Source organism: Centroberyx affinis, unplaced genomic scaffold (assembly GCF_046629955.1).
Source record: "Centroberyx affinis isolate AG114_WGS23_722 - 3 ecotype Tasmania unplaced genomic scaffold, CSIRO-AGI_Caff_v1 ptg001769l_1, whole genome shotgun sequence".
In the NCBI taxonomy this organism is placed as follows: Eukaryota; Metazoa; Chordata; class Actinopteri; order Beryciformes; family Berycidae; genus Centroberyx; species Centroberyx affinis.
The window spans coordinates 98,258-125,093 of NW_027280164.1; the positions used below are offsets into that span (position 1 = coordinate 98,258).

Genomic DNA, 26,836 nt, shown 5'->3' on the forward strand with positions numbered 1-26,836 from the left:
TTTTTTTGGAACAACTGTAGTTTATTTTGCAGATCATCAGCCCTTTAACTGCTGTAGCATAAGAGGAAACAGTACTTAATTCCCATAAAAGACCCTCTGAGTAGATCTATCTTGTTTAGGAAGGAGAGTGAATCAAGACCAATTTGCCAATTAATATTCATGCAGATTTTAAATTCAAAGTTTCACATGCATGCATCCTAGAGTCATGATTTATGAAATTGACTCAGCACTTCCAAGGTATGCTGTACACAGACTTTAACGTAGGTGTCATGTCAAGTGTAAAGCTGTTATAGTTTCTACTACAGGCTGGCAGCTAAATGATACTACAGCCTCTCAGCTGCAGCCTATAACTCATATATATAGAGCTGCAGCATCAGCTACACACCAAGTCTTACTACCAAACTGTTTACTCACTTTAAATATGTGAGTGTTTCCAGCACGTGGCCACTGGAGGTCACCAGTGCTGCACAGCTCTACAAGAGAGCACCGGCTAAACTTAGATAGGGAACTTGATCTGGAGTTTTGGTTGAAAGAGGACCCCCACAAAACCACAAAACAGTTATGTATTAGGCTTAAACATAGGACATACAATCTGGTTGGCATGATGGTTTATGACTAGGCAATTTAGACAATCATATTTTGTATGAAATGCACTAAAATGTAAGGCAAGCCAAGTGCAAACCTCCGCTCCTCTTTGATACAGATTTACAAATGGCATCAAAGGTTTTACAGAGACTCAAAAAGTGGGTCACTTATGGTTCCAAGTCAGTTTTCTGGGGGCTGGAGGTATTTCCCATTACTCACACCCAGTTTGTTCAGACTGCTGAACCCAGCAGAGTGGCAGGCAGATAGCCTTCTCCACTGAGGGCCAGTCTTGCCATGATCAGCAAATACAGGCACCACCTCTAATCCCACCGCCATGGAGCCGCTCCATTGTCAGTTTTTTTTTGCAGGCAATTGGCCTCAAAGAAAAGACTGTGAAGAGCAGGTTGCACAGAAAGCAGTATACAAAAATAGGCTGAAAGTCAGCTGATTTAAAAAATTCAGAATATGTAAGTGATAATAGTTTTGTGTGTAAAAGTTGTTTTTTTAATTATTTAATGTTTCAAGTGCACAGAGGTATTCAAACACTTCAGTATAAAACATAACCGTTAGAGACTTCATTACAAACACAGATGAACAAAATAAAATATAAATAAATTTGCCAAAAAAATCGATAAACAAAGAAACAAATAAATAAATAGCTAAATAATGCATTAATAAACAAACAAACAAATAAATAAATGAATAAATAACTAAGGGGATCATTGAGAATGAAAAAAAGTTATTCTAATGGTTTACAGCAGCCAGAATTTTAATTGCTATGTAATTTTTAGGAGTGCAGGACCTGTGAATTTAGTAATAAATGTCGGTCTAATATTACCGGTCTCGCTCATCGACAAATTGTGGGCGTTTTCCTTAAGACCAATCCAAATGCCGTGCGCGACAACGATGAGAAAAACAACGTAGTGTTGGCCAATCCGCCTTGTCCTTCCCCAGCTGAGCGGTTTCGTGGGACACGAGGGCTTCTCAAAGTTTATTCATTCCTATGCTGTAAAGGAATATTTACACACTGGCTAGATAGTTAGCAGTTTTGACGACAGCAGATTATATTCAGAATTACTCGTTGCTCTCATCGGGCAACCCGTGACCAAAGTCTGTAGGCGTACAGTGTTACTAAAGGAGTAATATGACAAAAATCCTCTCAGCTTACAACGTAGTTAAATCTCTGAGGCATGGATGTCTGGTTAGCAGGAGAGTCGGGAACTCGTCCGCCTGGCTGAGAACCCACACTAAACTTTTTAGCGTGAAGGTAAGGGGGTGAATGAAATTGGGTGTTGTCGATGAAATGCAATCCTTCAAGTGACTTTACTAACTTATCTGTGTTGTTTCCTCACAAGTATGCTATACCTACCGAGGCAGGCTAACGTCAAGCCGCCCTGTCCGATTGTCACGTCGAACTCTATTTAAAATCTGACAACTCTAGGCTGCCTTGCTTATAAACAGACGGACATACCACATACAATATTACACAAGTCCTTTTCCGAAACATCCGGAGCCACTTTTCACCTCGGCACCGATACAGCACACCAAGCAGCAACTATACCAATAAAAGTTCAAATTTATCAATTGATTTGCGGTCATCCCCAAAATCGTCTTGAACCGAAAATACACCGTGTGTTAGTGGGCGGCAGCGAGTGTCAAGCAAAGCTAAATGTCAAAAAAATATTGAAATAACTTCTGCTTGGTTAATTCTGTGTATGCCGAATTGATGAGTGGCTCCTTAAGATTCAGAAAAGGTCTTGAGTCATGGTTTGAGGTATCGACTTGTGCCAGTACATAAGGCCAAATTAAAATTAGTACGATTTTAAATAGCGTTTAGGCGGACTGTTCTCTCCCTTTAAAGCGGACACTATCGGCGGTAGTAGCGTTGTGCAACTCTGCAAAGAACTGAAAAGAAAGGAATTCTAAAAATTGCAACGATAAGTTAACTGGTGCTTGCTGGCTAGGTAAACGTGTCATTCTTTGTTTTAGTACAAGCAAGTCTTCAGGAGAGTTGCATCATAGTTGGCAGTTAGACACAAGTTTGCACCTGGACGCAGTTCATGCCGTACAGGCTTTTACTAGCTAATGTGTTACATAATATCCATCTCTGCAGCTAACTATAATCAGAGATGTGGTGGACGGTAAAACCACCATAACCCAGTTTACCCACCTTATTATTTGCAGAGTTTACCCTCATTTTTGAGGATATAAAATTATCTGTATTGAATTCACGTAAATTCATTGATTATATCATAGTAATAGTCAGGCAGTTAAGGTGCTGTAGGACGAAGAATCGTGCAGGTACAAGCACTGGATTTGGCACAGAGGTAGCTCTCCATGGTAGAAAAAGATTCTATATGATCCATATAGAATCTTTTTCGTCGTAAGTTTGGCCCCTGAGGGCCATGGCGGCCACTTTTCAAAATGGCCACCGAATGTCTTTGAATCCGATGACGAAGGGAGTCATTATTCATTCATTTTGATCAATTTCTTTTTCTCAGATTGTTCTTGTCAGATGGAAGAACAGACATCTCAGGACATTGTTGAATCTTTTTCTACCACAGAGAGCTACCTTTGTGCCAAATTTGGTGCTTGTATCGCCAAGTGCACAAATCTACCCCATTATAACTAGTATAGACCTGATGTAAGTTACATGATAATAGGGATTTTTTTAAGGAAAGACAAATTATGCTTGTGTGAAGATATAGATTTTTGCTTCTATTGGTAGTTGTTAGTTCATAGTCCACCCACCTTTTATGTATCACTACACCATTGGCTATTATGTTTATATTTATTTTCAGAGTGACACTTGCTGTTATTACATATCTTTTTTTTCTCCCTCATTCCTTTCGCTCGCTCTCTCTCCCTCTTTTTATCTCTCGCTTTTAATCTCTCACACACAGAATACAGAACAACAGAATTGTCTGTCTCAGCATTCACAGTGGCCTACAGTTTCAGTCCCAGAGAATCACAGCTAAACTAAAAGTCTGTTCCACATCTCTTGTAAAGTAGACAAACTGCCAAGCACTTCTGCCGATGGTCTTCCCAAACTCGCCCTCGCCTTACCCTCAGGTGAGAATTTGCTTGTCATCTGCCTGTCTCTCTTTCCACTCCCAGGCCCAGACGGCCCACCTGGTTCTGGAGGATGGCACCAGGATGAAAGGCTTCTCTTTCGGGCACGATACCTCTACAGCCGGGGAGCTGGTCTTCAACACCGGCCTGGTGGGGTAAGAGGGAGAGACGCTGACATAGGCCTACCTCTATTGGATTTGAGACAAAACAGTGCACAAGAACAATAGCAGGTCCGATTTTAGGATGTGCAGTAGCAACAAACCAAAGCAGAGTGGGAAATAACCAGCATGCAAACAGACGAATCCCAGGTTTCTCCTCAAACTGTCAAATAGCTGAATCGCTTTGTGAATTTACAGCATCACTATATGAATGTTAAGTGTATCCAATTGGTTTTGAAAGGGTTTCATAAGGCCTAGGGATGTAGAATTGTCCATGGGTTGAGGCCATGACAGCAGCGTGCTTCAGCCTGACCGCATGCCACAGAATCCCGGCATGAACGTCCTGCTATTCCCTGATATTCTCCAGGTATCCCGAGGCCCTGACCGACCCCAGCTACAGAGGCCAGATCCTGACCCTGACCTACCCCATTGTAGGGAACTACGGCGTGCCCAACACCCAGGAGCTGGACGAGCTGGGCCTGAGGAAACATGCGGAGTCAGAGCGCATCCAGGTCAGAAACAACAAGTACACTCAACATGTGTGGGGGTTTCAGGCTTTTTGGAGACATAATTTTTTCGCATTGGTTTCTTCTTTTTTTTATCTTGTCCTGATCACTGCCCCGACTTGAGTTATAGCCAAGGAATATGTGGCAGCAGCAGTTAATAGTCATAGAATAATGATATACTGCTGACGACAATGCAGTGTTGCAGTTTAGTATAATAACGCCGACAGTGTTTTCCATACACTAACAGTGTTTTCCATACACTAACTGTGTTGTTTTCCATACACTAACAGTGTTGTTTTCCATACACTAACAGTGTTTTCCATACACAAACTGTGTTGTTTTCCATACACTAACAGTGTTGTTTTCCATACACTAACAGTGTTGTTTTCCATACACTAACAGTGTTTTCCATACACAAACTGTGTTGTTTTCCATACACTAACAGTGTTGTTTTCCATACACTAACAGTGTTTTCCATACACAAACTGTGTTGTTTTCCATACACTAACAGTGTTGTTTTCCATACACTAACAGTGTTTTCCATACACAAACTGTGTTGTTTTCCATACACTAACAGTGTTTTCCATACACTAACAGTGTTGTTTTCCATACACTAACAGTGTTGTTTTCCATACACTAACAGTGTTTTCCATACACTAACAGTGTTGTTTTCCATACACTAACAGTGTTGTTTTCCATACACTAACAGTGTTTTCCATACACTAACAGTGTTGTTTTCCATACACTAACAGTGTTTTCCATACACTAACAGTGTTGTTTTCCATACACTAACAGTGTTGTTTTCCATACACTAACAGTGTTTTCCATACACTAACAGTGTTGTTTTCCATACACTAACAGTGTTTTCCATACACTAACAGTGTTGTTTTCCATACACTAACAGTGTTTTCCATACACTAACAGTGTTTTCCATACACGGTAGTAAGTTTTCCATATGTGGTAAACTGCGGTACCACTCTCATTGCTGGGTGGAGAGGGCTGTGGGTTGTGTTTCAGTCAAACCTCCCCCAAGAAGAACACCAGCATTCTTCTTCTTCTCGTCAGTTTGCGGTAGCCAGCGTTCTTCCCAAAATATGCAGATTAGATGCAAATCACACTCCTCCCCCTCCACTGAAAACCCCCTCCCCCCAACGGCAAGAGAGTCCCAAGGAAACTGTCATTGAAAAAAAAAACTTTTAAGGAAAAAAAAAAAAGATTGCGAGTGCATGGTCATAAAATGAGAGAATGTGTTAGGTTCAGTTTGTTTTTTATGCCAAGTTTTTATTTATTTATAGTTTGATGTAGATGCAGATGTTTTTTTTTACAGTTTGATTTTTGTTATCAGTGACAATGTCCTGTTTTTCAATTGCCTAATGCCAATTTTGGCAAGTTGCAGCAGCATGACATTAAACTGGGATTTGAACCTACGCAGTGAATGCCTGAGGCACTAGGTTGCTCCAACTTTTTAATGTTTGTTAAAGCCTGATGCTGTGGTGTCTCTAGGTATCCGGTCTCCTGGTTCAAGACTACAGCCATGAGTACAGCCACTGGAACTCCGTCAAGTCTCTGGGCCAATGGCTGCAAGAGGAGAAGGTTGGGATTCACGGTACCAAAGTTCACAGTGTAATCTCAGAAAGGGAAAAAAGAACCATGCTGACTGTAAATTTACAATTTGTACTTTCGTTGTTCAAAGGTTCCTGCGCTGTTTGGGGTAGACACTAGGATGCTGACCAAGATCATCAGAGACAAGGTAAATGTAATGGTTTGATTTGCAACATCTTTCACAAATGGATTGGTTGACCATTGAAAGGGTGAATACTTTCTTTGTGGTTTCTCGTCAGGGCACAGTTTTGGGAAAGATTGAGTTTGATGGTCAGCCTGTGGAGATTTCTGACCCCAATCAGAATAACCTGGTAGCAGAGGTCTCAACCAAGGTAACAGCTGCTAACCATTATTATTCTACACCCCAAAACACTTGTCTTCTCCATGACACTAGCTAGAACCTGTACAGTAGAACAAGTCAAAACACGTTCTCTACACTGTCTACACCCTGTGGTGCTGAACGCTGACCTCTCTGTACCTGTGCCCCCCCCCCCCCCAAACCAGGAAACCAAAGTGTTTGGAAAAGGAAACCCCATCAAAGTGGTGGCCGTTGACTGCGGGATCAAACATAACATCATTCGCTTGCTGGTTAAGGTGAGACATGGGGATGGAGGCAGGTGGAGCTGAAGCCTGGATGGATTCAGTGGATTTGCTGCTGAGTGTGCTAGGTTAGGTTATGTTTGTTGATACCACTCAGTTTCTGAATTGCAGAGCAGGTTATTTCAAGTGTTGAGACTAATAGTGAGCTTAGAAAGTCCTAGGTAATGTCATGAACTAGGGATAAGATTAAGTGTCCGTACATCTATGATTGGAGGTGCCTACTTGATAACCCTAATGACATTCCTGTTCATAACCTTTTTCCTTTGACATCCAAGCAATGTTTCTGCATGGGTTCTCTCTGAAAATAGCACAAGGGAAACATACATCATGTGTATTGGGTAATGACTGGTGAAAGTATCTCTGTGTCTGTGTGTCTGTCTGTCTGTATGTGTGTGTGTGTGTGTGTGTAGCGGGGTGCTGAGGTCCACCTGGTGCCATGGGACCAGGACTTGATGAGTATGGACTACGACGGCCTCTTTATCTCCAACGGGCCTGGAGACCCGTCTCTGGCCCAGACCCTCATCCACAACGTCCGCAAGGTAGGAGGACATGGTGCTGGTTGATAAGCTGCATTTGAGAGGAATTTTACCTCAGTGGATCTTAGCGTAACCTTAGGACAGGCTGTGAAACGCTGCAGTTACTCTTAATCCTTAATGTTTTTATGTGATGCAAACTGTGTGCAATTATTGACAAGGATCCTATGAGTCAAACATACTGAGATGTAACTGGTTAGACGTGGTTATCGGGTGTACTATTACCTAAACCGTCATCTGGTAATAGAGTCTCTCATTTGAAATGAAAGAACAGCGGTTAGAGAGTAATGCTTTCAGTTCATTAAGTGTGTTGTCAGTGTTACGCCCTGTATTCTTCTTCCTGGTTCCTCTGGCATCAAAATGAATGAAGACTCAGCCAGCATATTATTTTTAGTTCTCATGGGTTTGGCTGAGATTATGTTTATATAATGGTCTGCACCACCCAGCCTAATTCATATTTGTGTGTGTTTGTGTTGTCCTGTAAAGGTGCTGGAGAGTGATCGTCCCCAGCCGGTGTTTGGGATCTGTATGGGAAACCAGATCACTGCTCTGGCTTCAGGGGCTAAGTCATACAAACTGCCTATGGGCAACAGGTAAATAGCTAAGCATGCTTATGATGAGTGATGGGACGATATGCTTATCTCATGGTACAAACTACTTAAGACACACATGCAGACTCTTAAGCATCCTCAGAAAGTTTTTCAACGCTGTGGACATTCGTATACAGTGGATATGTTTATCGTGGCACTTGATAATGGCCTCATACATGAGCAGCTGTAATAGATATTTTTTCACCTATTCGGTTTACAGTGCTGTTTAACCGCTTCTTCCACAAAGAACTTCTAAATGCGTGCGTTAAGCATCTCTGTGGTCCCCTAGAGGCCAGAACCAGCCGGTGCTGAACGTAATGACGGGCCAGGCCTTCATCACCGCCCAGAACCACGGCTACGGCATCGACAGCGAGTCCCTGCCGCCGGGATGGAGCCCGCTGTTCGTGAACGCCAACGACGGCACCAACGAGGTTGATTTCACTCCGCATGAATGTCCAATCAGCTGTTACTATGTTCATAAAACTACATATGTGAAGATTTTGGTTCCATGAGTTTTGAGGGAAAAAAGCACACGTTTCTCTTACAAAATGAGTGTAGATAAGTAGTAAGATTCATACTAGTAAGATTCATCATTGAATATTAGCGGTTCTTAGCAGTATACAGACCTTAGTTTACAAAAAAAACCCACAAGATTCTAAAAGGATAGACTCATCTATGTTTTCTGAAATATTGACTGCACTGCAGGGAGCATTTTTTCCCTAAAATAGAGATACTACATTTTGGAGTGAAATCCTTCATTTGTTGTCAGTTCAATTCAATTCAATTCAAGGTGCTTTATTGGCATGACAGTTCACAAACAAACAATATTGCTAAAGCATGTAAATGTCAACACAAAGCATGTTGTCTTTGTGTTGACATACCATAGCAACAAAAGTATGACTGAAATCATTCATCAACACTAAGAATACCGTTTGCTCGATTTCATTTTCCTTATATTAACTCTGCATGTTTTCCAGGGCATCATGCACAACACTAAGCCTGTCTTCACGGCCCAGTTCCACCCCGAGGCCAAAGGCGGTCCCACAGACACAGAGGTAACGTTGCACTTAAAATGATGGAAATGATTACTGAAATACGTCGTTTCTGTGGGTCTTATTCACACTGACTATCCTAGAGAACATTCTTTGCGGAAAGGAACACTCTGATTTCAAGAAGCAGCTTCCCAAAAGCATCTTAGCAGCAATAAGTATCATGTTTTTCGCTGCTCCTTTGCTTACAAGCGAGCAAAAATAATCTTTAGGGAAACCCAGATGAGAATTTTTATGCCTACAGATGAAGGCAGAGCTTGAATTTTGCATCACCCACTGAAATTGCTTTGGATATTTAGAAATTCAATTGGCTGGTGGAATCTTGAAGCCACCATGGCTTAAAAAGTCAGTTTCATGCCCTGGGTGCAGGAAGCCAAAACTGAAAATGAGACTACACCTTATATTATTTCTATAATCCTATTCAAACAGTGCTCTTTATTGACTTTCTTTTTTTTGTACCTGCAGTTCCTCTTTGATGCCTTCATGTCCCTGATCAAGAATGGGAAGAATGCCAACATAGTGTCCGTCATGCCTAAGAAACCCAGCATCCCTCCCAGAGCGCAGGTCAGTTGTCTCACTGCTTCAGCCATCCAGCCACAACCACTGCTCATGGAATTTCTGGAATATCATGGGGTGTATTTGAGGTGTATTCCAGACAGGGAAAGTCAGGGAATTTATAGGAATATACCAGAATGCATTTTACAACTTTTTTTTTTTTTTTTTTTTCGCATTCATTGCATTAGATGGTGGTTTTCAGCTGTTTTTCTCCACAGAAAGTCCCAGCTGTAATGGGAATCAGACTGTTTTACCCCTTTGCAACTTTTCTGTACTGAAAAGCAACACTTACAAACCAGGAAGGAATACAAGTTAGTTTAGGTCATGGAAGCGCTCTGAGTAATAGAAAGTTAGGAAAAAGTCAAGGAATTTTACATCAGGGCCACTGCCTCGTGACTGGGGCTTCAAGCTGCAGGATGTGTGTTAGTGTGTGTGTTTCCCGTCTGTCTCAGGTGTCTAAGGTGCTGGTACTAGGCTCCGGCGGTCTGTCCATCGGCCAGGCTGGAGAGTTCGACTACTCTGGATCTCAGGCTGTCAAAGCCATGAAGGTAAGAGGATAACACAGCAGTTTGGATGTTCTCTGTATAGAAGGATACAGCTATGATGCCCAAATGTGGATGTGAGCAGTATATGTATTATATATCCTCATCTTGAAGGGAATATCAACCCCAAATCAACATAACACTCTGTGTGAAAATGTGTCAGAAAATATAATTTTGTGTTGCTGGGAATTGAAAAGAGTTATTTATGTAAGACATATTTTATTAGAATTCATTGGAAAAGGGAAAACTTGGTGATCATCAGAAAAGGGAAGGGCTATTGCTGTCACTTGTTAGTCAGCTATTCAGTCAGCTATTCTGCATGTCCTGAAAAAGTCTGAAAAAAGCCTAAAATAAATTATTTAAGGCCTTGAAAAGCATTAACATGTCGGAAATACAATGCTTTTTTTCACTATGCAATGACAGGTTTTTAGTGCTGCATGTTCACTTTTAGATTCATATAGACCAGGGTTATTAGTGCAATATGCACAATCTGTTTTTTGTTTCTCTTTTCATCCTGTCTGCTTTACTAAACTTCATGTTCCTTAATTTGTTTCCTGTTGTCCCTTTTCTCAAACTGCCCATTCATAGTTTCAGAACTTTCATTAGCTATGTTGAGTTAGAATTAGGCTGGTTTTGTCAGCTTTGTTTCTTTATTTTGGTTTTTACATTGATCTTAAATTCAGTTCCAGGTAGCTTTATAAAATCTTAGGTATTAAAAATCTTCAATTTGTCTTTCTGAAACTTGCACATAGCCTGTCATTGTAAGACCAGCCAGTATACGTATGTGGTAACAGCACAACATCACTTATACATTACCTACATATTCATTCTTCAAATCACAGGTTTTAGTACATCCAGGCTAGTTTTGATTTAAGTAGTGATATTACTGCCTTACTGAGTGTGATAAAAGGTAGAGAAGCACATGGTATAAGATTTTTCTTAAATGATGTTCTTGTGTTTTACATACATGGGCCAGACGTGACCGTCAAACAGACCGGGGGGGGGGTCTGGAAACTTTATTTAGACCTGCAGCCCCCTCAGTGAGCTGTATGTCTCCCTCTTGTGGCCATTTTAAATCTAGCAGTTTCTCCTCAACAAGGAGTTCATCCCCAGAGCATACACTGATATGACAATTTGTTTAATTCGACAAGCTTGATTGACGTGATAACACAATAATGAACATTCGTAGATTGATTATTCATGAACATCACTAAATAAAAGGTCAAACTGGGCCAAGCAAGACATATTCTGTGGCGACTTTATTAGGCACACCTAGCAAGTACCTACTAGGACCCACATTTTGGCTCCATAACAGCCTGAATTTTTCAGCTCCTGGATTCAACAAGGTGCTGGAAAGGTTCCACAGGGAACTTGGACCATGTTGACTCAATAGCGTTACCTATTCTTCTTTGGTTTAAATGCGGGGGCAAAGTGAGAGTTGAAAGAATTTTATCGGACTGACAGATAACGTCACATAACAGGTCAAATAAAAGAAGTGAACATTAAAGTGAGGGGAGGGAAAAACAAGTGAAATAAATCTTTAGGAATTCAGTCAGTAATCATTCAGCTTCATCACACTTCACATTTCTTTTTAAATAAATAATAATAAATAACCACATTTTGTGCTGTTACTGTAGGAGGAGAACCTGAAGACGGTGCTGATGAACCCTAACATAGCCTCGGTCCAGACCAACGAGGTGGGCACCAAGCAGGCCGACTCTGTCTACTTCCTGCCCGTCACTCCGCAGTTCGTAACTGAGGTCATCAAGACGGAGCGTCCGGACGGCATCCTGCTCTCCATGGGCGGACAGACTGCACTCAACTGTGGTGAGAAGCTTGTGTGTGTGTGTGTTTTTACGCAAGCATGCACTTGTGTGTCTGCTTGACTCGACATGGTCGCTGATTTCATGTGTGCATGTAAGAGATGTATGCACTCATAGTACTGTGTAAGGCACTTAGGATAAAAGCATTTCCCCAAGCGTGTCTCTTAAAAATTGTGTCTACACTTGTATGTTTAACCCTGCGTCTGTATGTGGATTGGCGGCATCAGGAGTGGAGCTGTTCCAGAGTGGCGTCCTGCAGCAGTATGGGGTGAAGGTCCTGGGAACCCCGGTGGAGTCCATCATGGCCACAGAGGACAGACAGCTCTTCGCCGACAAACTGATGGAGATCAATGAGAAGATCGCTCCCAGTATCGCTGTGGAGTCGGTAAGGATCAGAGTCCAGACAGAATATAGCATTCACTATGAAAATCTGATACAGCTGGTGGACGACTAGGAATGCACATAAGCAATTCTGCACATCCTGCACATATTATCTACAAGTGTAAATTGCATATATTAGTTACGTGAATAGTTTTGACAATGCATGTCTACACACCTAGACACTTTCGTTACATATGTATGGCCTTCTGTAGACCTGGTAGAACATTTTGGATATTCTGTATATATGCTGTAAGTCCACATATTTGTAAACATATTTGTTATGTTTGTCTTTATATTTTCACATTTTTTCATCTTTTATATGTTACATTATTGCATATCTGTTTTTCTTTTGTATATTTTCATATCGTACATAGTTTTCATTCATTTATTTGTCTCATTATGCTCTACTGCTGCTGTTTTACACACCCTGCATACATGCTGTTATATATTACATATTACATATACATATTTTTTATACTTTTCTTTCTTAGCAATGCTTATGTTATGTTTAAAACCACACATTTGCTCAATTCTTATGTACGCTCTATTTTTCATTGCTGTTTCCTATTACTATTTACTGCTGCAATGGGGAAGTTTTATCTAATCTTATACAGTGACCTTTTTCTTTTACTTTAATTACACTTAAGTTGTAGCGGTTTGACTGGTTTGTTTGGGGTGCCAGCCAAGCCTCAGCCTGACAAAGTTGGTTTGATTCACTCGAAGTGCAAAGAAAAAAAAATACATTAAGGCACATTAATAGACATTAGCAACATGACCTTCATGTACCCTAACAAGTATCTGGGTAGAAAAATATCCAGGTTTGTCTGTTGAGATGAATTATCTGATTTTCTTCTATATCAAGGCTAAGTGAAGATTGATGTTTTACCATTTACCTTTAGTCTACTTTGATGGCTCCTGAGCCATCAAAGCCATGTAATGTTGGTGTGTATCTTTCAGGTGTCAGATGCCCTAAAAGCAGCAGAGCAGATCGGCTACCCGGTGATGCTGCGCTCGGCCTACGCTCTGGGAGGCCTGGGCTCCGGCCTGTGTGGCAACAAGGACAAGCTGGAGGAAACCGCCAGCAAGGTCAGAATACACGGTGCATGGCAGGGATGCACCTATCAGGCTATCTGGGATCGATTCTGATTGCTGATTTTTTTTTTTTGCAGTGTGATTGGCTGATCACGGATCCGATCGCTGATTGAAGCGATGCATTTTACTTTCTACTAACAGCACAAGCTGGCCTATCCATGTCTAAATATAAATCCTAGATTGTATCCAAACACAGAAGTTTCATGTTACTGTGTGCTTGATGACTAAGGTGCTTCCTCACATATTCCCACTGACAGCGCATGGAAAGTTTTTCATTGCGGCAGCCTTCCGTCCAATATATTAAACGGGTTCTAATCTCTGATCATAGGCTGTGAAATTCAAAGCACAACGTCAGAAATGAACTGTCAATGCCAGATGGACGACATGCCTATGCTACTAACGCTCTGCTGACTGCGGCAAATTGGCTCATACTTTTTACGGCATGCATTCGACCGCTTTCCTGATCCGACAGTTGAAACTTTGAATGTTTATCGTCCAATTATGATTGGTGGCGATTGATCTGTGCACCCCTAGTGCTACAAGTACTACAGCACTACTACCATTACTATACTACAGTACGAATGGACCATATTTCTACTTTCTTTAGATCCAACAAATCTTTTCAGACACCCTTTTACTACCTTGTCAGTAGAGTGATATCTAGGGAAGCTCTAATGTTGTTTTTGCAGCTGCAGGCCTGAGAGAAATAATTGCTGAATATGTTTTCATCAGTTCAGAAAACATGAGGAGCAATTAATCAAATACTGGGGAAAAAGGCCAGATCTGCTTCTGATTTTGGCCCATGCATTATGCCAGTGTTAATGTAGTCATAAAGCTGGTAAAATAATAATATTCTGTGTATATGTATATATTGCAGGCCCTGGCCATGAGCAGTCAGATCCTGGTGGAGAAATCCCTACTGGGTTGGAAGGAAGTGGAGTATGAGGTGGTGAGAGACGTGGCTGACAACTGTGTCACCGTCTGTAACATGGAGAACTTTGACCCACTGGGAATTCACACCGGTACTAAAACACACACCTACTACATACTATTCCTCTCCTCTCCTCTCCTCTCCTCTCCTCTCCTCTCCTCTCCTCTCCTCTCCTCTCTCAAATTCAGGGACCTAGATTTAAGTTAATCCTAGCCCTAACCTCTCTCCCCCTCCAGGCGACTCCATCGTGGTGGCGCCGAGCCAGACGTTGTCCAACGAGGAATACCACATGCTCCGCGAGACGGCCATCAAAGTGGTTCGCCACCTTGGCATCATCGGCGAATGCAACATCCAGTACGCCCTGCACCCCTCGTCCCTGGAGTACTGCATCATCGAGGTCAACGCCCGCCTCTCCAGAAGCTCCGCCCTGGCATCCAAAGCCACCGGGTAAGAGAATACAGGCACATGACCACACACCACAGATTTCCTCTTGCACCTGTTCAGCAGGATAGAATATAGAATATAGGACTCAAAATGCAACGTCGCAGTTTTTCTCCGGGTCATTCCTGGAAACATATGATAATGAAAGTTTATCTGGGCTGGATACCTTGCACTTGGCTGAAGGAATCTCACACTGTGGTCCAGCACTAGTTAATCTTAGTCTCCCTGCCCATGCCTCCCAGGTACCCGCTGGCGTTCGTGGCCGCCAAGCTCGCTCTGGGCATCCCCCTGCCGGAGATCAAGAACGCCGTGTCGGAGAAGACCACGGCCTGCTTCGAGCCCAGCCTGGACTACATCGTCACCAAGATCCCCCGCTGGGACCTGGACCGCTTCCAGGGCATGTCCCGCGAGATCGGCAGCTCCATGAAGAGTGTCGGGGAGGTGGGGGAGGATCCTCGGACACTTGCGCACCCACCCGCCCCACTCACTTATTCACTCACCACTCGCTTACTCACTACTCGCCCAGAATATATTGTGATATCTCGCTCTGCCGTGTTCAGGTGATGGCAGTGGGCCGGACCTTTGAGGAGAGCATGCAGAAGGCCCTGAGGATGTGCCATCCATCGGTGGACGGCTTCGTTCCCCGTCTGCCCCTCAAGAGAGCCTGGGCCGACAGCCTCGACCTGCAGCAGGAGCTGGCTGTGCCCTCCAGCACCCGCATCTTCTCTCTCGCCAAGGTACACTGCTCTAACACAGTCATGATAATAATGCATTGTATTTATAAGGATCTTCTCATTAAAATCACATTTTGCAGAGTTGCAGAAAAAGGTAATTACAAGCAGGTAAAACACAGCAGGGAAGAATGAAATGCAAAGAAGTACCGGTGGCTCACTTCCATAGGAATGCCTGGTTGTCTAGAAATGTCTGTCTTTGATATCTTGCCTTGGTAGAATAGAAGTGGAGTAATTTTGCATACTTGGAAAAAACATATAATGTCTGGGAGGACAAATCAGAATTGTATCTGAAATGTATTTTTTGCTTTTTTCTGTTTTTGCACCGGCCCTCTGTGGTGCTGCAGACCTGGCATGGCTTCTTCTTCTTAGAGAGCTACTTAATTTCAAAGAGATTTTATCGGATGAAGGTGATACAGCACTTTAACGACCGTATCTGGACACGGGGTCAAGCGCCGCCACTCAAACCCAGGGATGTTGAGTGAAGCAGTGCGTGGGGAAAAATATCCACAGGTCCACCACTTAAACATGCTTTTATTACCCATTGAGAGGAGAGCAGGCTTGCGGTCGAGTCAGTGTCAGACCTCCAATAGTGAGAGCTCGGCGTCCCGACAGTGGAGATAGATTTGTCCCCTTAAATGCAGAATGAGATCATTGAAGGTGGCAGCAGCATTAGGGATTAATGATCCACATCTTATCTCCAGGCTATCAAACACCAGCGATAACCCCTCAAGGTGGTTGGCACAGCCGCTGTCACTGTCACCTCACCTCCCTACTCTCTGCTGCCCACCAGTTTGAGTCTTAATACCCACATTTGCATGCAAATCTCTGGTCCACACCCATTGAAAGCAATAGGTTCTTATGTTGGAAAATCCCCCAAAACAATACAAAAAATACAGCCTGGGCTATAAACACACACCCACCCAATGACTGACATGCATTTAGAACCTCTATACTAAGAAAGGAAATTAGGGTTGGACTGAGTTCTGATATTTTTTGATTGAAGCAGCTAATAGGCAATATGGAATATCTTAAAATTTTACCAGTGTAGAGAAAGGTTTCAAGCAAGTAGTCAAGCAAATAAATGAGGTCAAACAAAACGCTCTTCAGATGCAAAAAGAATGTGATTAAAAGTGAAAAAAGAGACATTTTGGTACTCAGACCATCATCATTTTTTTCATTTCTTGTCACTTTTTCCCACCATGTAAATCAATCACATTCTTTTTTTTTTAAACTCTTTATTTATTCTATATTGAAGTAATTGAAATATATTCTTTATCCTTCTGCCAGCTTGATCAGCGGTAATCGCCACATTTAATACAACTCCATACTCCGATTATGTTACTTGATTTGTGTTTAGTCAAGTTTGTTAGCGGTAGCATTTTCCATTAGCTGCAGCTCGTAGCATCAGAATAGTAAATGTTGGATAAGATATGTTCACAGTCTCCATCTTTCAAATGCATCTCCAATGTTTACCCGTATTTTACCACGGCTCTGGTCATGGAGCTTTTTCGAAAGAGGACGAGGCTTTTTAGGTCGGGTAGAATCCATCTCACTTGATCCATTTCGTTTGCTTGCTTCCATGGCTACAGCACGCTGTGTTTGCGTGCCAATTTGTTTCATATCTGGCAACCCAGGGTGTCGAAATGGGCAGTGGGCGGGATCACACAGGCCAAAACAAAAACAGACGTTCCGCTCCGGAACGGAAATTTCAAAGGAGAACATACTGGTTGTAGCATTGTTGTCAGAGAAGCCAGTATTTCAACTTAGCATGTTTCCTTAATCTCTGATGACATATCATGGTCATTTTATGATTTAGTACAGTAAATATATTACATATTGGTCCTTTAATTTCAGTTACTATTACACTGAACAAAATCCACAACAAAAGCACATCGATATCAAAATTGGAAATAAAAACATATATAAATAAAAATATAAAAAGGGGGGGCACTACTCTCTCTTTACAACCTTTGATCCATTCTTTTCAGACCAGCTAAGAACACAACCCATCTTTTCTCTTGAATGCAGTCCATTTTCCCCAGCGTTGTTCATGGATCTCTGCTTTAGTCCTTAGATAATAAGTCAGTTTTTCCATGGAGTATATTTCTTCTACAATGTACAGCGACTGACCTGGTCCTGGAGGGTCACTTTTCAACCAGCTCCTTGTGATGGCCTTTTTACCTGCAAGTATCAGGATTTTGAAGAAATAGATTTCCTCCTTTCGAATTATGTCATCGGGTATCAATCCCAGGTACACAATCCGGGGGTCACTGGGAATCTTATCGAATAAAATCTCCTCAAGAATCTGAATATCCCTGTCCCAGAATGTTTGTATTTTTATACATGACCAGACAATATGCGAGTGATTAGCATTCATCTGCCCACACTGTCTCCAACATTGCTGCTGTTCACCCAATTGTTTATTTTTTATGTGTGGTGTAATAAAAAAGCGGATTAAATTCTTCCAACCAAATTCCCTCCATCTTTTAGAGCTAGTGGAAGTTTGTTGCGTTCTACACATGGAATGCCGATCACTCTCCGACAGTTTAATGTTCAATTCTAGTTCCCATTTCAATTTTACATATAGTGAATTTCTTCCGTTTCGTTTTTGTAAACTACTGTATAGTTTAGAAACAATCCTTGAGGGGGTTTGTTTGTATGCACCTGTCAACACTTCAATCACTTCATTACCTTCTGCTAAAATTCCTTTTTTAATTTCTGTATTATAGAAATGTCTTAGCTGTAAATATCTGAACAGGTCCCCATTTACTAAATTAAATTCTCCTTTGAGATTTTCAAAAGTTTTAAAAGTTTGTCTATCTCTCCAGGTCTAAACCTGGGGGTCTGAGAAGGCCAAATCAGAAGTTTACTGTCTCCTGCCAATTTGTATTTTTTGACAACCTCATTCCATATTTCCAGTGATACTTCTAAAATGTAATTTTCTCCCTTTTGATCTGTATATTCTTTTCCACCTAGCCTGGCCTGAGGTTGAGATTGACCCAGATTCAGCTCAGTGTGTTTCCATCTAGCTCGATACTCCGGGGAGCACCAATAGACAATGTATCTCATTTGGGCAGTGTAATAATATTCTCTGAGATTTGGCAGTGCTAGGCCTCCATTTTCCTTATCAATTTGGAGTGTCTTAAATTTTACCCTTGGCCTAGGTCCTGCCCAGATAAACCGGGATATCTGTTTATCCCATGCTGTAAACTGAGATTCTGGGATTCTGACTGGTAGTGATAAGAAGAGGTATAGCAACCTTAAAATCTTGAACTAAAGTCCAATGCTAGTGTTGACCATTTTGTTATCTTTCTGTATCCTATTATTTATTATATTGTAGTTTGTTTCATATATTTTGTTCACTTCCTGAGTGATTAGCCAGGTATTTTATTGATTTTGCTTCCCCCTTCAATTTATATTTCTGCCTGATTACCTGATTACCAATCTCCGGCACAGACTAGAATTCCTTCGCGTTCGGAAATTATTGTATCAAATAGAAATTTAAAGAATTTTCTATCACTCTCCGGAGGGGCGTATATATTAGCAAATGTGACCAGAACGTTATCTATCCTTCCTTTGATGATTATATATCTGCCCTCTTTGTCTCCCTTTTCCTTAATTAGTTCAAAGTTAAGAGAGTTGGAAATCAGAGTAGCCACTCCTTTTTCGACTATTTTTACAAGAACTGAAAAAGGAGTTTAAGTACCCAAACTTTTTCAACTTATCATGTTCTTGTTTCGACATGTGTGTCTCTTGTAAAAATATAACTTGTGTTTTATCCTTTTTCATTTTTGCTAGCACTCTATTCCTCTTGACTGGATTACTCAGGCCATTCACATTCAAGGAAGCAATTCTCAAGTTATGTGACCCCATCATTCATATTCCAAATAATAAATGAGCTAGTAGCCCCCAAAAACAAAATCTGAACAAAAACGGCAACTATGAAACACCTAAGTGAACAGACCTCCAAACGAGGAGGAGGCTCTCGGTCCTCCTCAACTGTGACCCCGTTGGTGGCTCGAGGGTGAAGCCTCTCAATAGGAGAGGGCCCTGTGTTAAGGGTGGCTGATGAGTCAAAAAGCAGTGACTCTACCATCCTATGAGTCCAACGTATCCCATACAAAAAACGAACTGGCCTCTCCCAGGCACATAGTGATCAATTCAAGGCCAAAATGCAAAACTATCAAAATGCAAAACTATCGGTCATTTTAGAGTCTCGGAATTGTAACAATCATACCGGATCGTGTAATTTAAATCCTCGTTCATATTTGCTCGGTGCGTCCCCTCTGGAGCTCCTGGAGTTTATCCCCTTGCTCTCTGGGCCGCGGCTTGCCCTCTCTCACGGCGACCCGCTGCCTGCTGCCATCCCAACAGCTCACGCAGCCGTGTTTCCAAGCTGCTCTCTCTCTCGGCTGGCTCTGGCTCTTCCACGGGGAATCCACGTCTCTTCAGCTCCCGCTGCGCCTCCTGTGCACTGATGTATGTTCGGACCCCCGTATCCCAGTGGATCCGAATATTCGTGTATGGTGTTTAGAAGCGAATCACCTTTTCCTTTACGGCTTTCTTTATCCCGTTGTATTGCCTGCGCTTCTTGACTATCTCAGTCGCCTAATCATGGTCGAAGAGAGATCTGTTGCCCAGCTGGATTTTTCCCTTTTTCCAAGCTTCTCTCACTACCATCTCTTTGGTTGTGAACTCCTGGAAGTTGATAGTGATAGGTCTCGTGGGGCTTCGGGTTGGGGTTTGTGCGCCAGGGACCGATGAGCCCGCTGTATTTTCAGATCCAAGTCTTGTGGTAATGGCAACTCGCTTCTGAGGAGTTTCTCAATAAACTGTGATACCGAGTTTCTCTCCTCTCCCTCTGCCACTCCAAAGATGCGTATGTTGTTTCTCCTAGACCGGGACTCGAAGTCCGTTAGTTTTTGCTGCAGGACTCTTTGCTGTTCCAGGCAGGTGCAGAGCGCCTCCACTGCCCATCCCTCCACCCGCTCCACACGGGACTCCGCTTCTCCAACTCGGTCGGACAGACTCTGCACTTCCATCACAAGGTTGTCAAGTTTGCCATTGATTTCTTGTCCCAGGTAATTAATTTCCTGTCTCAGGCAGTCGTCGTCCCCCTTGAGATCAGTTTTTAGCTCCTCTGTCGCCCTAATTATGTATTCGGAATCTATACTCGTTCCGGGGCTCCTCTGGCCTTCAGCGGCCTCACTTCGATTGCTAGCTTGATCTACTTTGATGTTGCTAGCTTTCACTGCAAAGGCGCTTTTGTCTTGAGTTTTCGGCATTTTTTCTTCTCTTTTATGACCTTTGGTGATTCTTTTCCCACTCATCGATCCCTTTCACTAATAAATGTCAAGTTTTCGAGTTATTCGGTGGGTAAATCGAGATAGGCCTGGTCACTATGCGTCTAGCTACTCCATCAGCAAACCCAGAAGTCAAATCAATCACATTCTTGATGCAACTGAAGAGCCTCTCTAGCCTTTTTGTCTGTGTGCAGGCATTTTTTCTTCATTCGTTTGATATCTTTGACCGTTTTCATGCTCAAAAAATGACCAGTATTCAGTTTTTATCCCAGGATTGTATTCTTGTCAGGGTGGAAAAGCCTCTGAAACAGCATTTAGACCATCATGTGACACTAAAACTCTCCACTGAAAGCCAGACTAATGAAATTCTTTTAGGTGGGTTAACAGCTCCTTAAGGCAGGTTGAGGCAGGTTTCACTGCAGGTTTTACACCCCTGAAGCTGTTGAGGAAAATCCTCCCACACCACACTGGAAAGATTTCTCTGGTCAGACATCTCATATAAATGATTAAAGTCCATATGCTGGGTAAGAAAACAGACACAAAATAAGGCTTCTCTGGTGCGTCAATTTCAAATTGGCTTAATCAAACCAAAAAAAGGGAAATCCGCACTCTCAAAAAGATATCTTGATTGATTTAACTGACAGTTCAGACATCCCATATAAAAATATAAATCATAAAAAAAAAATTCACCAGCTGATGACGGAAGACCAACCCTATAGGAAGCTATTGGAATTAGCTCAGAAGCCTTGTACGAGCAATGCATATGAAAAAATTGATTACATTTTGGGGGGCTTTGGATATGAAACATTTTGCTTTAGGCAGTTAAATCATCAACCACCTTGTTAATGAACTGATGGATTGAGTCTGTTTTATGTTTCACCCTCCAAGGCGCTCCACAGCGGTGTGAGTGTGGAGCAGATCCACCAGCTGACGGCCATAGACAAGTGGTTCCTCCACAAACTCCACCGCATCACACAGCTGGAGCAGCACCTGGCACAGTATAACAGGTAACACACACACACACACACACACACACACACACACACCCACCCACACATAGATGCCCACTCTGATGATACACTCATCAACCTCCAAATTGAGGTTGAACACTATTAAAATGTCTTGAATACAGTTAGGGTTAGTTAGAGGTCTTATTTTTTCACTATGCAATGACAGGTTCCTTTGTGCTGCATGTCCACTCTTAGATTAATACAGAACAGGGTTAGTAGTACAACATGCATTATATCTACTTTACTAAACCCAACTGGACTTCATGTCCCTTAACAGGTAATTTCCTGCTGTCCTTTTTCTTATTCTGCCCATTTATAGTTCCACAGCTTTCATTAGATATTTTAAATCAGAAATAGGCTGGTTCTCCAAGGTTTGTGTCTTTATTTGGGTTGTTAAATTGGTCTTACAAATACAAACCCTCTTTGGATGTCTTTGCCCTTTTATTTTGCCCTGACCAATGCTAGTACTGGCACAGCAGTAAAAAAAGTGTGAAGTGTGGTCATATGAGACTTATGAGAGCAAACGTTACTGACAGTACCAGTCAGTCAGTAGCTGAGGGTGAATACAGTTTACCACATTTTTAGCCTGACACAAACCTTTATGAATGAATTCACAGTAATCATCAGGGTTATATGAGGACAGGGTCTTAAAATAAAAAAAATAAAAGCATACTTTAATGCTTTTCTTTAAATATACGTATATATTTTTGTGTGTTTTGGCTGATGATGATGACACATTACTGGTCAGCTCACTAGATGTCACTATTGGATAAAAAAAAAAAGCTGGTAACATCATTTTCAGGCTGTAGTTTGGTGGTGATGTACTTCTATGTGAGTCTGTGTGTGTGTGTATTTGTGTGTGTGCACATGCCTATCCTCATGTCTGTCCTCCTATCTGCATGTGTGGACGTGTATGTAGGTGCTTGCATTGTGTGACCAGTGTTTTGACATCCACAACAAAGCGCTCTCTGCTGCTCTCACGTGGTTGCCTTGATACCTGCAGCTTGTGTTTGGGAAATCTCTCTCTCTCTCTCTCTCTCTCTCTCTCTCTCTCTCTCTCTCTCTTGTCCCCTTGTTGGCTCCCTTTTCATGTCTCTTCTCAGGTTACACTGATGTACCAGGGCCAATAATGGCCTTTTGTTACATATCGTAGATTGGCCAGTCATGTGATCCACCTCTGATATGAATCAATCAATCAACCACAAACAATCTGTAAAACCTGCAATTACATTTTATTGTCTTTGCACATTTTATTTATTCATTTAAAGGTATAATATGTAACATTTCCGCATTAAAATATCTAAAAACGAAGTCGGCCAACTAGCTAGCTAGCCGCTCTAGCCGCTCTGTTGTTTTTTTTCCATTCTATTGTTCTAATTATTCATTTAAAAGCCTAATGTATCCCAGAGTTTTCCCTATCATTGAATAGGTAGGGTGGGTTACTCTGTTTTAAGGAACTGCACACCCATTTAAAAGAATTTAATTAGTTTAAGTGGAGAGTTTTAGTGTCCCATGATGGTCTGAATACTGTTTCAGAGGCTTTTCCACCCTGACAAGAGTAAAATTCAGGGGGAGACAAGACACTGAATACTTCTAATTCTTTTACATGTAAATGGTCAAATTTAAGGTATTGAATATCTGCACACATTATCAGCTGTCAGTGGCTTAAATACAAAAATATTGGTCGAACCCTAGCCTCTTCACACGTCTGTCCCTCTCTTTCTCTCTCTCGGTTCACCCTCTCTCAGCTGCCCCTCTCTCTGCCCTCCGGCTTCCTCGGCTCGGCCACAGGTTGCCTCTTCCCTCTGCTCTGCGGGACACGGCTGTTCAATAATTAATGGCTGGGCGTCCGGTGGGCGTCCACCGCCACAGGCCAACGCATGGAAGCCTGTTGTAGTTTCCACTGCCTCTGGAGGAGAGGACATTGGGATAGGGACACAAGAACAGGCTGCCAGACTGATAGACCACAGAGCTGAGCACAGGTGGGCTTCAGGCCCCGCCGGTTATCTGACTCATTCTGTGTGTGTGTGTGGTGTGTGTGTCTGTCTGTTTATACTCTCCTTATGAGGACAATAGAAGTCAGTCGGATAAGTTGCAGGTAGACCTATGCTGATTCTTCAAGCCTAACTTACCTTGCTCTCAGACCTCTCACTGTCATTACATTCAATGTATAGAAAAATGGGAGCGAAAACAAAAGTGTTTTTATTTTTGTTCAGTATATATACATACGACAGCAGCTTTGCCGCCCCCAATGGTGGGGTACAGCAGCTGCCGCTCATGGGTCTGTGCATAGCTTTTTGCCAACGCAGAGTTGACAGATGTTCTACTTTTTCAACTCGCCACCTCTCTTCGATCAGAGAGTGTTTCTGTTATCATGGCAACCACACCGAAGAAAACCATGGAGGAGCTAATTATACTAGAATACCCTGAATTGTATGACGTCTCTGTACCGGTGTACAAAGACTTAGATAAAAAAAAAAATCTTCATTTTTGTTGTTTGTTTACGATTTGTGGGAGAGCCTCTTCCTTGTCTGTTCCATTTTGGTTTTGTTCCTAGAACACTAAGCAGCAGGGGCGGCGCAGTTGATGGGGCGCACAGCAGGAGCGCAGGAAGGCAACTACTTTGAAATTAATAATAATTTAATAAATAAAACAGCACTCTGCAGGCCTTATCCAGCTGTCGCCCCAGGCAACTGCCTATATTTCCTATGCCATTGACCGCCACTGGGTGATGTTTAAGGTTAGGAATTGGGAGTTGGGAATGAATGTAGTCAATGGAAGGTCCTCACAAGTATAGTAATATAAATGTGTGTGTGTGTGTGTGTGTGTGTGTGTGTGTGTGTGTGTGTGTCAGTGTTTGAGAGTGTGTGTTTGTATGCTTCAGCAGTAGCATATCAGTATGTCTGTATGCCTTAAAATACACTCATGACACATGTGCGCGCACACACACACACGGTTAGATTTCTGTTAGTTGTAAAAGTTAGTGTATTTGATGTATTATGCATAGAGTGTATGCATTTGTGTGTGTGTGTGTGTGTGTGTGTATGTGTGTGCATGGCATGTAAACTATTAAGCAAGCTGTCCTGATCAAATGTCTGCACTTCCTGCGGTTCAGACTCTAAACTCTTTTGCTGTTCTCCCCCTCTGTCGTTTCACTGGGGTTTGTTATTTCTCAGCCCAGCCATGTGCGGTGGAAGTTAAAACACACTTGACATTTCCAATATCGTTACGGTGCGAGGTCATAAATAATTCAGATAGGGAGGCGGTAGAGCAAAAGCTGCGCTTTAGCAGAAGGAAGAATTCCTTTCTTGCTTCTCCACCTCCATTTTTCAGTGCACCCTCACACCTCGCGCATAAAACTTGTATCGATTAAAATGAGTTTTAAACGGCTGCACTTGCCGACCTGGTGCTCAGGCACCTGGGCGCCTCGTTTGCCAATGTGTTATTGATCGCTCTGAGGTGGACCGCTCCTCGCTGTCCACCTCGCTGGACAGGAGAGCCAGCCGTGACCTCATTGCCGGGTCGACTCTCATACTTCACTGGGCCTGAAAACACACAGGTAGAAGAGAAGGAGCCACAGGTAGAAAACAACATTCAACAATAAACACTTTTGCTCTCGCTTGTCCACTTCTTCCTTCTATCTCAGCGGGTCTCTTCCGTGTGCATCGGCGTAGTACTGCCACACTCATGTGCAGCAGGTATTTTCTGTATTTTAATAAAAGCTTTTGAGCTTAAAGGGGACTGCCACCCATTTTAAGAATTCTCATGTTATTTCTGTTCCCCAGGAGAGTTCAGTCAGTGTCTGTGAACTTGCACCTTTCTACCCTAAAGCTGGAAATCTGAGAGAGAACCCTTGAATTTGTGATGCCACTGGGATGTAAAATTAGGGGCTGCTCCATTGACAACGAATGGGACACTGACGGTGAAGCCATATGTTTCTATTCTAGCATTGCTAACAGGTATGAACCAGTATTTAAATCTAAGTTGGGTGTCCACCTCACTGGATAGAGAGAAGAACTTGATTGCTGGGGTGTCTCTCATACTTCACAAAACTTGAAAAGACTTGAATAGTATATGGGGTAAGAAAGTCAGTGCCCCATTCACTGTCTATGGAGAAGTAACAGATTTTACAGCCCAGTGACATCACAAATTCAAAGGTCAGTTCTTCAATTTCTAGCTTTAGGAGTGGTCCATATTCATGTGTTGACTGAGCTGTCCTGGGTCACAGGCAGAGCATATGTGATTTCTACCAGCCTCCACACTGCATAGTGTGACACCGGGTCAGATCTGGCAGGGAACCTTGACTGGGAATATGCTTCACAGCAGTGGTTCTCAACATGGGATCCGTGGACCACCAGTGGTCCTTGAGGGGGTTCCAGGGGGTCCCCAGCAAATTAATGAATTGTTAAACTTCAGAATTATTTCATTTGCAAGAAGTTAACACAATTAGAGAATGTAGAAGAATGACTGTTTTGATCATAGTTTCTCTGTTATCTCTCTGCCTACAATACAGATAGTCTGGTAATTCTGGACAAAATCATATCTAACAATACAAATATTCTCAGATTTGGGTCTGAGAGACAAAATCTCAATGGGGGACTGTCTAAATGGGGGCCCGTGGCTCTAATGTGGACTAAATTAGGGGTCCTTGATATGAAAAAGGTTGAGAATCACTGCTTTACAGCACAAAACAGGAAGAGGGCACTGTTCTTCCAGTGCCAGTGGAGTTTCTGGCAATGACAGATAGCAGAAGGAATGAAAGGCCAATGGAGAAATCACTTCCAACATGTTTGTCCTCTTCAGTAAAGCCAAAGAGAAAACCTTTGACTAAGAAGCAAAGATCGACAGAGATTTGCGACAGGAAGCAACAGGGTTTATGGGAAATATGATCTTAATTTAGAGAAACACTACAACTAACAATATCACTGGTGTGAGATAGAGGCTAGCAGTCGCCTCCACCATGATCTTCATTTAGTGGGAGGTTTCTCAGTTCATTTCCAAACAGACCCTGGACCTTGGAGCAAGAACATGATCCGACTGTGATCCCACCCAACTACAGGACACGGTGCATTATGGGAATAACACGAGAGTCTAATATGACAGGAATGTGTTTAATAGGAAAGTAGAAAATGTTCAAGGTTGCTTAACTTGCAGGAGTGTCAGCAGAGTCCCCCTGTTTCTAATTGTAAAACTGATGAATTACATTAAAATAGATCAATTATTTATTCTGAATCTCATTCCATAAAATAGAGATAATCCTTTGTTATTCATGAAGACACAACAGGCCCAGTTCCAACAGAGAGAGTTTGACTACAAATGCGATGATCCA

General features: G+C 42.3%; 1 protein-coding gene across 1 annotated transcript in view; it reads left to right on the forward strand.

The window, feature by feature from the left end:
* The first annotated feature begins 1,599 nt into the window (after nucleotides 1-1,599).
* Nucleotides 1,600-26,836, forward strand: part of cps1 (carbamoyl-phosphate synthase 1, mitochondrial) — a 59,477-nt gene continuing 34,240 nt past the window's right edge. Inside the window, exons 1-21 of the mRNA XM_071529138.1 lie at nucleotides 1,600-1,852; nucleotides 3,703-3,812; nucleotides 4,183-4,327; nucleotides 5,825-5,914; nucleotides 6,015-6,071; nucleotides 6,163-6,255; nucleotides 6,428-6,517; nucleotides 6,934-7,062; nucleotides 7,543-7,649; nucleotides 7,936-8,077; nucleotides 8,624-8,701; nucleotides 9,161-9,259; nucleotides 9,703-9,798; nucleotides 11,430-11,619; nucleotides 11,843-12,000; nucleotides 12,954-13,082; nucleotides 13,966-14,110; nucleotides 14,256-14,466; nucleotides 14,703-14,901; nucleotides 15,021-15,197; nucleotides 21,386-21,504. Coding sequence (XP_071385239.1) covers nucleotides 1,730-1,852; nucleotides 3,703-3,812; nucleotides 4,183-4,327; nucleotides 5,825-5,914; nucleotides 6,015-6,071; nucleotides 6,163-6,255; nucleotides 6,428-6,517; nucleotides 6,934-7,062; nucleotides 7,543-7,649; nucleotides 7,936-8,077; nucleotides 8,624-8,701; nucleotides 9,161-9,259; nucleotides 9,703-9,798; nucleotides 11,430-11,619; nucleotides 11,843-12,000; nucleotides 12,954-13,082; nucleotides 13,966-14,110; nucleotides 14,256-14,466; nucleotides 14,703-14,901; nucleotides 15,021-15,197; nucleotides 21,386-21,504 — 2,687 coding nt within the window. The 5' untranslated portion in view covers nucleotides 1,600-1,729. The remainder of the gene's footprint in view (nucleotides 1,853-3,702; nucleotides 3,813-4,182; nucleotides 4,328-5,824; nucleotides 5,915-6,014; nucleotides 6,072-6,162; nucleotides 6,256-6,427; nucleotides 6,518-6,933; nucleotides 7,063-7,542; nucleotides 7,650-7,935; nucleotides 8,078-8,623; nucleotides 8,702-9,160; nucleotides 9,260-9,702; nucleotides 9,799-11,429; nucleotides 11,620-11,842; nucleotides 12,001-12,953; nucleotides 13,083-13,965; nucleotides 14,111-14,255; nucleotides 14,467-14,702; nucleotides 14,902-15,020; nucleotides 15,198-21,385; nucleotides 21,505-26,836) is intronic.